This window comes from Copidosoma floridanum, unplaced genomic scaffold (assembly GCF_036245765.1).
Source record: "Copidosoma floridanum isolate Cflo_tuat_1 unplaced genomic scaffold, Cflo_Japanese_pri ptg000032l, whole genome shotgun sequence".
Taxonomy (NCBI): domain Eukaryota; kingdom Metazoa; phylum Arthropoda; class Insecta; order Hymenoptera; family Encyrtidae; genus Copidosoma; species Copidosoma floridanum.
Genome location: NW_028321909.1, coordinates 5,057,376 through 5,073,214, shown reverse-complemented (window position 1 = coordinate 5,073,214; position 15,839 = coordinate 5,057,376). Strand labels below are relative to the sequence as shown.

Genomic DNA, 15,839 nt, shown 5'->3' with positions numbered 1-15,839 from the left:
ATTAATCAGCGATAGCATCGCTTTCTCTGCGTTATGTCAACATACCGTTGTATCAACTACGTCACACAAATCGATTATATTATAAGAGATGAAAAATATTGACTATGTACAGCTTGGGCTTTGATTATTCCTCCTCTGCAATCTCATCGATGTGGTAAATATTCGCATGACCACAGAATTGGTCAATTGAAATGAAAATAGGTAGATTTTATAATTTTAGATGTGTACATTGACATCTACATAAATTACAGGATAAGCACAATTTTTTGTTGATAAAAAGAAAAAAAAAAAAAAAAAAAAAAAAAAAAAACATAATCAGAGCAGTACTTACCAATGGTATTTTAGTCACTAATCCGTTCTAGGGTAAACTTTCCAAGTACCCATACAATCCATCCCAACATAAATTCGAGACAAAGAATCAAGTTTAAAATTCAGCGTATATAGCAATACGACTTTGTCATTGACGTCAAATCTGGCCATCGTGACATTTTTCCCAATACTATTTTCACAAGGTAGAAGATCCCTTTTTGCCGCAATCCGAAAATACAAAAAACCAGACGGCTACTGTTTGCAAGTAAAAAAAAAATGACCTTTCATGATTAATCTGCAATAACTTTTCGTCATCAACAGCGAATCTAACAACTCCACGGGCAAAAGGCTTTCTACACTGCACATTAAATAAGTAACAATTGCATGTTCAAGTTAAGCTTATAGTATAATATGTTGGGCTACGTAATTGTGTGCTAATATGTACACGACTTGAACTATCGAGCGGCGAGTGTAACGAACCATATACGCAGTAATCTCGCAAACAAGGTTCTTAGCCTAATCTGCCTCCGCCTCTCGATTCTTTCGTTTCTCTGGGCCGACGATTTGTTTACTTGAACATTTAGAAAAAAATAGTGAAAATTACTGTTTTGGCATGGTAATTTGGTAGTGTCCGGTCGTCTAGAGACTCTTCACATTTGAACAATGATTTTTAATGTTTAGAATAGTAGTTTTTGTTGTTAGTACAGTGATATTTTCTGTTAATAAAATAGAAACTACTGTCCAGAATGGCATGAATTAGGTTGGCAAAAGTAAAAAGCCCCTAGACGTCAGAATGACACCAGATTACCATTCTAGCACAGTAATTTTTTTTTTCTCTCACTGTAGCTCCAATTAACTAGTGAAATTTTACTGTACTTGATTGTGATGGTTGAACAAAGATGATTTAATGGTAGCCTATAGTAGCGTCGAGTTTTCTAATTTTGTCCTACTTGAAAAAAAAAAAAAAAAAAAAACAGACGTTGGTTGGGTGCTAGGATATGCGCAATTGTGCAAGTTATGGATATTTAAAAAATTAAATATTAAAGTTCGTAGAAATGGCTTACCGTCACCTGTTACCTTTCCACTTATTTCAAGTATACGAAATGTAGAACATAAATACAAAGTTTTTCTATTACCATGGGAATACGTACGTATGTATTTCTTACGCCAAGGTACAAGACTCCATGAAAGAGTTTTGATCCCAAATTCGTCGATACGCGGATGAATAATGGAAACGAATTTTTTTCAAACTCCATTAAAAATAAAGAAACGGCTGTTCAACGTGCATGAATAAGTACAGGTGTTTTGCGGATGGCTATAAAAGCCCCAGGTGCTAAGGTCTCATTGTCGGCTCAATTGAAAATGCAAGCCAAAGACGTATACGACGCGCCTGTACCTGCTGTGTATAACTTATGAGTCGTAAGTCTCGGTGCAGGTATATTTTCGTAAAGTTAAAAATAATGGCACGCCGGGATATTTGAATTTCGAATTACTCTTGCAGTGATTTTCGTCTAGACTTCGAGTGGGTCGATGGTTACCTGAAATAAACTTGTGTTCGTGCCCAGACACGAGGGGGGGTCAAATAAAAATCGTGGTGATTTATTCAGATAAATCGGTTCGAGACTGAAAAACTTGATTCGACCAATAACCCAATTATTTTTTGTTATAGAAAGAATTACTGTATTATTTAACTTCGAACTTTGAATGTGGACAAATTTCTTCAATATTTTTTCTGTAGGATTCAGACAATAGCTTTTTTTGAAAACAAAGGCCCTTCAGCTGATGAATGAATTCTAGAGTTTACAGTTTTTTTGGAGTTCCCTCATTGAATCTAATAATCCAATCAATTACTTTTACGGTAATTCACAATAAACGCATGAGAAAATTCAACAATAATTCAATCATCATATGAAAATAGTATAGGAATATTAATTTGTTTGAGTTTAATAAAAATAGTGCATTTCACACCATGGGTGCTAGGTGATGATCGATTCCAAAGTGGGTGTCCAAAGGCACAAAACAGCAGTAGTTTGAATTGAAAGCAAGTGTCGAATTTTAAATTTTACGGTTCCAATTTTGTGAATTTAAGTATGATACTCTATAATCTTCGAAATAACGTATAGCTTTTAATTTATTCATGTAATGTCAATATGAAATAAAGTTTGAAAAATTAAAATAGTAAGTCGAAAGTGTAAGTTGTTAGTAAATCATTAATATTTATGATCGGATATTAGTAAATAATAAAATAAATAAATAAATATAAATAAGATATAAACCCGAAGTAGGGAGTGTAAGAAACAGTGAATGAAAAACTCCTAATTTATCAATAACATCGAGATTTATTTTATCATATTATATTATTTATAGTTGATTAGGTACTTGGAACAAAGTTGGACACGAAGTATGGAAAATGAGTTATGGCACATGATATGTACAATAATGGATGAGCTTTTCGATGCTCAATTTTCACCTATCGATCTTTCGTAATAATCCTCTTGCCAATTGACATAAAACTTCGGGACGATCGTAACTTCAACAAAGTTACATTTTTTTTAAACCACGGAAATTCACCTCATCTAAATGAAAATTTAATTGTTCATAGTTTTTATGTCGTAAACATAAATTTAAATTTATTTAAAGATAATATGTATGGATTGCAAATCAAGTTGATCGTCCCGAAGTTGCGCACAATATCGCAGCACAGATTAACTTTTTCGCAATAATATGTATAATATTTATATTTAAACTTCTACGCTGCTCGGCAAATTCAACTAATCTTTGTTTCATCGTTATTATTATTACTTTTTTTTTTTTATTCATGATATGTCTTCAATTACACTTTTAACGTTTCTTAGAAAGTGGGGGATAATCTTACTCGCTAGCCGCACGCACGATTTACAGTGGCATTTTGAAGATTTTTTTTTTTCTTTCAAATATCTCTCGTATGTATATAATTATGTATTTATATTTTCTTGCTCATTTCTTTTTATTTTTTTATTTTTTTTTTCATCCAAAAAATTAAGAAATGAATATATTTCGATTCCAACGCAACTTCAGTGAGTGCCTCATTTTCTAGTTAAAAGCTTAAATATATGTTGTATTAGTGTGTTTGTAGGAGTAATAGAAAAACCGTTGAAACATGTTATTTTCATGTCAAAATAATGTTTATATTTACAACTCATGTATCGTTGAAAAATTTTTTACTTTTTGAGCTCGAAAACGACGTACACTTGAGGTGTCGCGAGCTTCGATTGATTCGTTTATTCTTTGTATATATTTATATATTTATATATCGGATAAAATACAAATAATGTATCAAGACGACGAAATTCAACAAATATGCACTAACAGTATTACAAACGCTAATACGCAAGTAAAAGTGACTAGTTTTTCTTTATTATTTTCTTATTCCTGCATTATTTCGCAAATGTCACGAGTAAGTTCTTTTTTCTTCTATACAAAATGAACTAAAATGTTGCCAAGTGCTTTTTAATGCATTAATTATGTAACAATTCATTTTGGCTTTACTTGTATCCTGTATCGTCGGATACTAGTTTTTTTTTTTTTTTTTTTTAAGATGCTGTAGTTTTTGTACATAAAATTGTCGTATATTCCTTAGTGCAAAAATTCAAGTTGATTGCATTGTGTTAACTATTGATGACTTGCTATTCGATGTTAAATTAGACGATGACATTGTTGAATGAAAATGAATTATTTTTACAATGACTTTTGGAAAATGAGTTCAAACTTTTAAAATTTTTTCGTATCTCAGAGAAAAATAAGTAGAAAAAGTAATAGTAACCATAAGTTTACTGATTTTAAAAGACAATGATGTTAATGAAACACTAAGCACACAATTTTCAATAATTTTTTAAAAAACAACTAACGCGCCCGAACCATTCACGACTGCTTGACGTATTTTTGAAGTTATCTACAAGAGTACAAATAATTAAACTATACCATTCAGAAGCATTGCGATGATAATGATTCGTTACCCTGTTTTTATTAAATACTGACAAAATCACTCGTCATTAAAAATGTAGACGCGGGAAAAAATATTTTGGGTTATATGTGTAGCGTGTCTTAAAATCGATATTGCAATCGTTTGAGTGTATTATAGAATGAAAAAAAAAAAAAAAAAAAAAAGTTATGACTTATGGTGTATGATTCAATATATTATATGCTGAACATTATAATCTTGTTTATTAAAAAATTTTATTTTTATATAAGTTCATTACACAAATTTATTGGATTCTATTTTATTGATTGATCAGCTAATACATACTTGTACAATAAAATATTTTTCCCCACGATAAGATATTATTTCCCCGCGATGTTGATTTTATACATTTCTATTGGTGAAATATATTTGTCGATGACTATCGTGTATGCTGTTACGTTGCAAAAGTTGGGCAAAGAAAAAATTTCTTCCAAAAAATTACACTTATATTTATAATGTCAATTCAATCCCTCAACAGTTCCTGCGTCATATTTCACCATCTAATAATGATAATAATCCATATTTATTTTTGTAAAACTCCAATTGCGCAAGTTTCAACAAGCATGCAATTTGTTACAATTATAATAACTGATGATCTGACTCGCTTGGCATCACTTTCGAAAATAAATATTTCAAAGTTGGTGCGCAATGTTGGTTATTAGATTTTTTTACCATAATTCACTAGAAAAAAAGGTAATAATTTTATCCCAAGAAAACGACTAATAACTACCGATATTGCACTAATAATTTTCATCTCATTCGATCCCATTTTTCTTCTACTGCGTTAATTGGGTACCTAAATTTACACAACTGGAATCAGTTTGACTACACAGTATATAGCTTATCCCTTTGTTCATCACATTATTCCTAGAAAATACTTAATCTCTACATTATGTACAGCTTCAATAAGGGTTACACAATTCGCGCGATCGGATTGCTTGATTTATTATTTTTTCTTTCCAAAACAATCGCTCACAGTAGCATCGCACGCCAAACTTCGGACGACTTGACATTTAAACAAATGAAATAACTTGTGGCATAAATTCACCTTAACACTGAGCTTATATTGTAATGTTTGAAAATATTTTCTTACAAGTTGAAAAATTAGTGTATTTTTCAGATGAACATCAAGATAAACGTGAAAACGGTATCTGTCGTCACTCTACACGGTATTCAGAATTTTATTCCATGTCTTTTATCTTCGAGCCGATGAAGTAGTCCTTAGATTACTGCAAAAGAAAGAGCCCAAGTCGTCGTTATCTTCAATCGATGGTATGGTAATAAATTCTAAATGTATTGCTTGATTTCATTATTTTTATTATTAACTTTTTTATTTTTTTTATTTTCATCATTATTATACAGTCTTGTTCACTGATTGTCCAATATCTTTATTCTATTGTGTATGAAACTCACTTCCGAACTTTAACCCCCGATAAACGTGACATTTTTAGTCTTTACATAATATTATATTCATTTCTGCGAGCTAAATTTACAAGCTTTTAATTTCACATACGTGTAATATTAATAATAATAATAATAATAATAATAAAAATAGTAATTAATGAACTCGAACAGAAACAAAAGGCGCGCATCGACCCCCAACGATGAAGATAGTATATAGATAATGAATTAATCTTCACTCGTCACCGATCGCACACACTCACACGTTCGTTAAATATCATTTAGGATTAATATCACTTTCGAGGAGTCACCCGTTACGCTCGCGTGTGAGCGGGTCCAAGAGATTCCGATATAACAATTGTTTTTTTTCGCTACGCAAGTTATATATGTTTCGAGTTGTACTTTCCAAATTCTTTGCTTATACACTTTGTTATCATTTCGTCCCCTTTCTCACTTTCGTTGCGCTTCGTCGCTCCGCTGTGGCTCGGCTTGTTTCCCCCACCTTTTCACGCGTGAGATCAACTCAACTGTTCTCGCGAAGGATTCCTTATTCTCGATAGAAGTATCCCCGCCGAATCTCGTAAGTTGGTAAAATTATTATCTCAAACTTTCAGTGAATAAGAAACAACGGATAAACAATATCCATTGCGCGACGTTCCCTTTTTTAAGACATGAGTAAGTATCGTCACTCACACGTGACGGGGAAAACGAGCAAGCGCCAGCCGAGCGATCGGCAACACACTCATGCATGTATACAGATCCACACGCATACACACATGTACACTGTTCTTTATGGGTCAGCTTGTGACAGAGATAAACTTCATTTGGATCCGCCGACGGATCGAAACCCTATACGTGCTGCTGAAACCATGGCCTGCAAAGTTCTTCCACCGAGTCGATGTTTCCGTGGTTGCCGTCGGAATGTTGTCTTCGTTCTCCGATGTTCTCTAACGAATGCGCGCGGTTATACACTTCCGAGCTGAAGCGAATTCGTATATTGTACGATTTCAAGAGTCACTTCTGAGTAAAGTTGAGGGTAGTGCGACAGAAAGACTTATTCAGTAGGTCTAACAGCGTTTTCAGATTCTTTCGTTGTTGTTCCTGGAAGGCGCAATCCTATCGAACGAAACCGTCAACAAACATCTCGGCTCGGTGTAGCGCAGGGCCAGAGTCCTGTGGTCAAGGACGACGATTCAGGGCCAGCCCTGGTACTCGCCAAGAGGCTCGGGCTTGGGTTCGAGGTTCGGCGGCTGGTACAGTCAGTTCTGCTGTCACAAGCCGGCCTCGGGTCAATGCTGGGCGGCGAATTTCATGCGCTTCTGTTTTTGGCGCTGGTTGCAGAACCACACCCTCACGACGTTCTTCTTCAGGTCGAGCTTTTCGGCGATCGCCGCTATCTTCTCCCCTGACGGCCGCGGCTGGACCGCAAAGTACGCCTCAAGCGACCTCTTCTCCGGCGCGGCGATGCTCGTGCGCTTGCGCTTCTTCTCGCCGGCCGGCAAGACAGAGGGCGCGTCCGGGTCCCGGCGCTTGTTCTTCGCTTGGGCCTCGGCCTCCTCGAGCCAGGCCTGCAGGATGGGCTTCAGGGCGATCATGTTGTTGTGCGACAGAGTCAGCGACTCGAAGCGACATATCGTCGACTGGGAGAGGGCGCCGACCCCTGGTAGTTTGAGGTTAGCCAGGGCCTTGCCGACGTCGGCTTGAGTGACGCCGAGTTTGATGCGCCGCTGCTTGAACCGTTCCGCAAAGGCTTCGAGCTCGCGGGGGTCCGTGTCCGCGTCCGGATGGAGGCCCGCCGCCGCGGCCGCGGCTGCCGCCGCTGCCATCGCGGGGTGGTGGTGGGGGTGGGGTGCGCTACCGCCGATCTGTCCGTGGTGGTGGTGGTGGTGGTGGTGGCCCATCATGCCGTTCATGGCGCCGTACATGCTTGGTCCGTGGATGCCACCGTGGTGGCCGGGATTGTTGGTCGTGGCGCCACCACCGCCTCCGACTGTGGCGCCCTCTGACATGGGTGTCAGGGTCGTCATTGAGTTGGCTGGATCCAGCATGTCCAGAGATTCCATTCCCGGGTGGCTCATCTGAAACATAAGACGGACGGGTGTTTTTATTTTCTCGTTTAACTATCACACGTTCGATAATATGTACATTTTACGGAGAGGTAGATTTATCGATGATGATTTTAATGTGTCGATTAGTATTTGATTTCAATTTTGATTTAATGGCATGGATTTAATCTTAACCGTACATTTTGCAAAGTGGATGATCCATGTAATTATTTGTATATCTAAATCTTAATGATATGCCTGGTCCAGGTCAATTATGATGTCTTTATCACTATAGGGCCTCTACCAAAATAAACAAAACATAAAAATTTACCAATTTTACAAATGGTGGGAATGCAGTTATTAAACTTTTAGAAAAGTAGTGTTAAAATCTTACACGCCTACTTTTCGAAAAAATTGAAAGCCATAGTTTCATCTTATTACATGACGTCTTATTCTGAAATAATCTCCTGCATCACTTCAATATCTCTTGATTAAGTCAATCAACCTATGGTTCCCAAAATGCCAATCTATTTTTAATTGTATCAGCTCCGTGTGAATTGGTTTTTTACATTTATGATAAGAAAATTTCTGTATCTTTTTTCATGAAGGACATGAAAAATTGACTGCATTCCACTAGTAGCTATAATGTAAAAACGATAGTCAAACTATTTTTTCTCGTGAACCATATCTCAAATTTCGCATTGTTATGTATTTCGTCCACATAAACAATTTCCCAAAATTTTATGCCATTTGAAAGACTTTTAATTTACTGCAGAGTATATACCCTTGAGCGCAAGCTTAAGCTAAAAAGTAAAATCATAATTTGTTACCCTCGTGGCACTGGTCCACAAATAAAGATTTCCTAAATTAAAAAACAAGAGAGCAGGAAAGGGCGAGTAGAAAATGATGTGAATAAAGTCACTCGCAAGCACGATACGCACTTCTCTCGATCTTCCGTTGAACACCGGCGTCTCTTTCTCTCGTTTGACTCATGTCGCGCGACGTGAAACTCTGTGTGTGTTCTCGCGCCGCGATGGTAAATTAAATTAGGAAGACGAGCCGCTCGGACGGAAAATCGATGAACCAGACAGGTTTTGTTTTAGCTCCCGGAGACGGGCGAAAATTCAAAATAAAAGCAGCCAGCTCGAGTTTCGCGGGCCCCATTGAATGCGCACTTCGAACCGCCGTGCCTCTGAAGGGATGGGAAGGGGTTTTTGGCGAGTTCGCCGTGGTGCATGCAATTTGATCGATCGAGCGTGGCCCGATGATTGAATTACACCTTCGTAGCTGATACCAATGCTCTCGACTCTCGGTTGATTCAGGCTTTCTGCGGCCCTTCTGTGTCCGCGACATGAGCGCTCGTATGAACATCCAAATCGGGACTCGGGACTAATTACTTTTGGCTCGTGGAACTTGGAACATTGGAGGTTTTTACCAGATGAAGAACGTAATCAGTTCGTTGCGTACGACAATGTTTTATTGGAAAAAGCCTTTTTTGTCTCAACAATAGGTTCGAAAATAGCTATCTTTTGCACGTCACAACAAGTTCTCCATCCCCCGCTTAAAGTTCTTAATAATCGTAAGTTGGAAAAAAAGTTTGGCAGTTCTATGAAAATAGTTATAAAATTCCTTGACTCTGAATTCAATCTCTTGATATCTCGCAAATATATGGCGAGTTGTTATCAGATCTAGGCTATTTTTTAATCATATTAGATATAAGAATTTGGTGTGTCTATAGTACATAAATGTGAATAAAAAATGAGGGGTACAATGAGATAAAAAGTGAAACTGAGAAAAATAACATCAGTACAATATGAGATGAAATTGTGATTAATAGTACCTATGAGGAATTTTCTTGGGTTCCCTTTTCAATTGATCAAAGTTTCACGTAGTGAACCAGCACGTTTTAAAAAAGTATGATGTATTGCATACAATGACATACAGGGACGGATCGTAGAATACAATGTGAACTCCAACAGTAGTCCATCTAAATATACTCTCCAACTGCGTATATTCGAGCATCTTTGTGAGAGTAAACAATAGCAATTTATCGTTATAACTGTCGGAAAACTCTCAGCGGGAATCTTGCTCCACTTGTTCTCTGGAATGTCCATGCAATGTTTCAAATCTCGTATCAAACGAAAATTACGAGTGATTTTTTAAAAACTGACGCCAAGAAAGCGACAAGCCTACGCTAACTACGCACTTCTTAATAATCGTATCGTTTACTACAAAATCGCTTGCAAAATCCTTGAAATCAAAAATTAAGACATCTGAATCCGGAACAAGTTTATCGCTTGAAGTTTTCAGGCTGTGAATCGTAAATTGAGTTTTTTTAATCACAAAGTTATCGAACGTTGAAAATTGTAGACTAACGGTTAAGCGCATAACTGGTTCTTCGATTCGGCCTTTGAATTAACGATATGCTTTACTGTAAACATATGACTGATAAGAGATACGTCAATGAAAATAACTTATTACAGATAACGTATTTAGTTCTATTGTTAAATCAGTTAATTGAAATCAATAAAATCACAAAAATTTTAACTGTGTTTTCAGTTTACGTTGAATATAATTTTCTAAATAACTATATGGTCTCGTACAGTCCCCGTAAAAAGTAAATTGAAGTGCAACGTGATCAAAGGCTGCTTTGGACCGATGAAAAAATTAAACATGAGATATCTGTTTACTGATGAATACGTGCAACTAACCAAAGCGGCAGTGATTTTTGCAAGAAGCTTAATCTCAACAAATGACCAGTTGCAAAAAAAATATTCATAACCCGTCTATGTTACAGTTCGAACGGAAACATGTACTCGCAAAAAAGGAAGAAAAAAAAAGAACGAAGAGGCGACAGTTTTCCGGTAGTTTGCGGTGGCAGTGACAGCAGTGGCGTCTGAAAAAGAGGAAGACAGACAGCACGCAATGTAATTACGCGACACGTGCCCCCCCCCTCCTCCCCGACCCTTACGAGGCCTCTCAACAGAAAAGCCCTCGCAAATTATTTATGAGCTCCCCCAGCGTTCTTTCTCTCTCTCTCTCTCTCGCCATATCTTCTTTTTACCCCTGACCCCTTCTTGCCCAACTACCACTTGTGTATATACACTATGAACTATGACGCAGTTTTGCCGTAACAGCTGGCGCACCTGCATTTATAAATACAGTGGGTCGCTCGACCGTACATGTGTTTTTGTAACATGCACTTTGCCAACGTATGGGTCTTTGTTTTTTTTTTTTTGTTTTTCAACGGTCCGAGAGTCACTTTCCTAAAAATGTTTAACATTGGGAGGATAGAAATAGTTGTCCGTGCTGCGAGATTTGGGTACGATTGTATTATGGAATTTTAAAAGTGTACACGAAATAACGGATTAAAAAAAAAAATTACCCGTTTGAATAAAATTTAGAGAAATATTCAAGTCAGGCAGATGAGTGTTTCAAAAACTATTTTACTAAATTAAAAAGTATTTGATTTATTTGTATTACGTCTCGAAGAAATCATAGGTGTTTATTTAGGTAATTTATATAAAAAGGCAAGGACATATTACGATCTCCTTACTATTATTTTGTAATTGACCACAATGTGTGAGTCAACGTACGTTTCTTCTCAATATCTCTAATAAATGGCTCTGCGAACAAGTATTCAAATATGAATGTGCTAAATAAAAATAAAGTTTCAGTTAAAATACCTAAACAGAAAATCCTTTTGTAAATTATTTTTTTGGGGAGATTTTTGTCACATTCGTAAACATATCACTTTTAGTAAAAACTAATGTTAGAAAACTGAATGAATAAACAAAATAAAAAAATTATCCGTACCCAAGTCTGACACAGTGCTGAAGAATTTTCGAGAGATAATCTCTAGCAAAAGTTTTTTATCAGTTTTGTGGCTAAATCCATGGTACAGGTGTCGGCAAACTATGACGAACAAGCTTGATCGTAATAAACTGAAAGTTAAATATTTTTTTTAATAACTAGTTCTAATTTTTTAACAAATTGTTACACTTCGTTTTACTGACGTTTATTCGACGAGCTTGCATGACTCGATTGATTTTTCATATTTTTGCGAAACAACTGAACAGCCAAAAAGGAAGTACATTTATTTTCTTGACAAATTAGTCCTACAAAACTATGAGAGAAGATTCGCCTTTCCGCTAAAAATTGACCCACACTTATCCTTGGTAGTTATTTCTGACAATCCAGAATCTACAAAAAAAATGTTCAAATCCAAATAAAATGCCATTGAATCATTAAAGAAATCAGCCCGTACGCTGCAACACCATTCCAACCTGTTCAACGGATCCCCGATCTTGATCTTCTACCGCCACCCTACAGGGAAAGACGCGCCAAACGAAAAAGGTGTCGGGGTGATATATTACGATCATTGAGTATGTATATACATATGTATACGTGGTACACGAGAGATGCTTATCATATCTAGGAAGTGGCACGAGGATCGACATATTCGGCACATAAAGCGGACCGCGTTACTGCTGCCCCTACTTCTGCTACCCCCACCCACCCCCATCCATGAGTTGTTGGTGTGGCGTGTCGCGTATAGGGGGGGTCGTCGATTCCCCGGAGTGAAAGTTAGCTCGGAGCGTGTGTATATGTTATACGAGGGTGGGAGGGGTGGAGAGGGGAATAAGAAATTAATGAGAAAATAGATGTGGACGGGGGGGGGGCGAGCAAATTTGAGCTCGATTTTATTTATGCAATTATAGCGGGAGCGCGCAAATGTTTATCGAGTGGCGCGATCATTTGTAAATTCGTGTATGGTAGCGGGGATGGGTATCGGATGGTATAGTTCTTGTGGCGATGGCGATGGGATATTTTACTTTGATCTTTCGGGAGTAGCTGATTCTTCAACTTTTTCGGGTATTCTTAATATTTAATCTATTCACTGTTGAGCTTTAACGTTCCACTGTATACCGATTTTAACGGTTATTACTTTCAAATATTCCGATCTCTTTGGACCTAGAGTGTAGAATTTTTCGCACTGTCCTAATGAACCACATATTTTCGTTTGTTTACAAGCCAAAGAGTAAAAGAAAAACAATAGAGCTGGCCAGTACCCGGGAGAATTTTTCTTATTTCAAAGATATTATTGCCTCCCAAATTCCGTTAAACTGTTCTGTTAAACTGTCATGTTCGAATCGAACATTTTCTAACAGTTGTGATAATTAAACGAAACGCCGAGGATAATGTTTACATCAGGTCAATTTTGAGCAAAAGCAAATATTGTTGTAAACGTTTATCGCTCATATTCTCGTGGAAGTAAGTACCAATGTCGCATCGAACTATTCCAAATAATGAAACCGAACATCGAAAAATTCAAATATTCATAGATTATAGGTACACTTGATCTTTGACCACGCAATACGACTCCAAGTCCCTGCACCCAACGAACCATGTATAACGTTTAATAGCAATTTCACGGAGTAACAGGAGAAAACAACGAGATGATGCAAGCGACTCGGCCGAAAGATAAAAGACTCGCGCAACAAATGCCGGGCACTCGGGACAGCAGGATGAGGGATATATATATATATATATATATATATATATATATATATATATATATATATATATATATATATATATAGGTGTGCATGCGAGGCGTCGAGCAAGAGTCCAAAACAAATGACGGCGATACAACATTCGTTCGGGAAAAACTCGCATCCTGTTTAACGCTGCGTCAAGGAAAAGAAAATAAACGAGAAAGGGGGAGAGAGAGAGCCCCTTGTAATATTTCATCATTTATCCTCTCGACCGTGTCGCACAGCGCCTCCCCGCTCGTTACGCGCGCGCGCCTCTCCCATCGGCTCTTTTATTGAATTCGCGACCTTATAGCCATCTGCAACCCCCGGCTCTCTCTCTCTCTCGATGATGTCGCGCGGGCATGTATAGGTAAGAAAGGGTGGATTCTGGGTGCCACCGACTTTGATGTACAGATGAAGCGTGTGACTACTGCTTTTATAGGAACCTTTTTTCTTTCTTTTTTTTTTTTTATGAGCTCTTTCAGTGGAGGCAGGGGTGTTTAAACATGGATTTCATGCGTTCCTCGTACTTTCGGGGGAAGAGGGGGTGCTACTACCACACAAACCTACCGATCGATACAAGAGTAAGGTTGCCCCAACGTACGCTCACGTCTTCGAATTGTAAATAATTAAGATCATCGGCGAATCGTGCGCAAGACAGTTGTTCCAAGCGAATCAGCAAATGACAACACATCCCACAAAAGGGTTACCATACTGGGCCGCTTGGCGTGTTACCTATTTTTGGGGCAATGAAAAATATCGGTGCTGTCATGACCATGACCAAGTCTACCGTACAACTATATTGGCCGAAAGTCCATACTTTACTCGTTGTTGCTCATCTCGGTGGCAACCACTGCATGAACAAAAGAAACAGTATATTCGTCATTCGTGAAGCTTCGACCGTAAACAAAGCAACAATAAACTCGCACGAAAGTCGAACACAAAAAAAAAAAAACGAGCTGTCCAGAGCCGACCTTCCTGTAAACGCAAAATCAAAAGTCTGCCACGCAAGACCGCAAGGTGGGTGCGGGGGTGTCATCGGGCAGTACATCCCCTTCGCTGCGATGTAATACGTTATCGACCTCAATTTCCTTTTCCTCCAAGTGGGGCCGGGGTGGTCGATACCCGCATATACACACGCGCGCCGGGTGACGCGGAGCCACGGGCAAGGTGGTGCTTTGACACAGCGGTGTATCCGAGAACTTCCAGGATGTCGTTCTTGATTGCCGATCAAAGTGGCGCGTATGGGTTTCAATGATGATGGATCGCCGATCGAGTGGCGCTTGCCGGGGGAATCAATAAAGCCACGTGCCCCGCACATTTGCGCGGAAAAGGCTTGCACGCAGGGGCTCGACTGCATTTACACGCGTTTGGGTTGTTGATCGGATGAGTGCACCTTTCTCCCTGAGGTTGGCTCGCGTTGTTTTTCTTCTGTTTTTAATTGCACTCGTACGTAGGACCAACACCACCCCTCCCCAACGATGACTATAGGGAAACGTCCTGTCAACAAAGTGACGCATCAAAATCGCGGGATCGACCCACACATCGATCGCAGCAAATATACTCCGAGTCATTGTTTTGAAATAACATACAGCAATTGACGAATGAATGCGAGGGGGTCGCGGGGAGAGGGGAGCGCACAGTTACATCCCCTTCGATTTGTCGTGGCTAAGGCGTAGTGACGTTGACAAAGGATGTGCGCACTCGGAGAAGGAACTATCGCGTGATAGTGAAACCGAGCACTCGCGGAAAATGAGATTCGCATCGATGCCTTGTATACGTATACACTTGGGATCCGCGCGGTGATTCCATCGTTTGCTCAATGAGAAAAACGTGCGCATGGGCTGCACAACTACCATCGTATTCCGTGATAAATGAGCGATTGGGTAAAATGCGATCGTTGGATATATAGAAAAATAAAAGCGTTGCACTCACAAAGAGGTGTGTCTGTACCTGGTGGTGCGGCCGGTTGTTCGGATGGGGCGCTGGCATGTGGGCACCGTGGTGGTACACCGAGACGGGGTCGTGCTTCAGAGGCATTGGCGTGCCGCCGTTGTGCTTGCCCAGATCCGCGGCCAGTGCCTCCGCCCTCGACAGCAGGTTGTCCTGGACGCTGTTCAATCCGCCGAATATGTCACCCTGGAAAAACAAAGACAACGGGCTTTTGTCAGTAAACGAGTCACAGGGTATTTTTTTTTGTTTTTGTTTTTTTTGTTGTTTTTTTTTTTTTTATTGAAGGGTCTGTGTTTTCATCTAACTCGAGGTGTAGCGACGGTTGGTGTATTATTTTTATTCGAGTCATCCAGATGAGGGGGGGGGTAAATAATTCGAGTCGATGGCCTCGTTGTCGATCGATTTCTTTCATCGTCGAAAGCGAAACGTAAAATTCTTTTTCCGTCGAGCGAGTTCGACAATATCTCTCGGGAAAATTGGAAAAGTCACGAACTCAACTGTTATTACGTTCCAATTTGAGTGTTGTAGAGCCATCGTCGTCCTTCGCCACGATTAAAAATTAAAGTCCTAGAAATTACCTGAAGGGCTGGTACA

The 15,839-nt window shown here is 38.7% G+C and overlaps 1 protein-coding gene across 4 annotated transcripts in view; it reads right to left on the bottom strand.

Moving 5' to 3' along the window:
• Positions 1-4,545: 4,545 nt before the first annotated feature.
• The window catches only part of acj6 (abnormal chemosensory protein 6), a 64,006-nt gene continuing 52,712 nt past the window's right edge, over positions 4,546-15,839 (bottom strand). For 2 of the 4 annotated variants that reach the window (XM_089597368.1, XM_089597370.1), the window contains exons 3-4: positions 15,228-15,431; positions 4,546-7,788 (exon numbers count right to left, since the gene is read on the bottom strand). In XM_089597368.1, coding sequence (XP_089453494.1) covers positions 7,000-7,788; positions 15,228-15,431 — 993 coding nt within the window. In that variant the 3' untranslated portion in view covers positions 4,546-6,999. Of the gene's footprint in view, positions 7,789-15,227; positions 15,432-15,743; positions 15,811-15,839 lie in introns of those variants that run through there. The other 2 variants (XM_089597369.1, XM_014352932.2) reach the window with 2 other exon arrangements.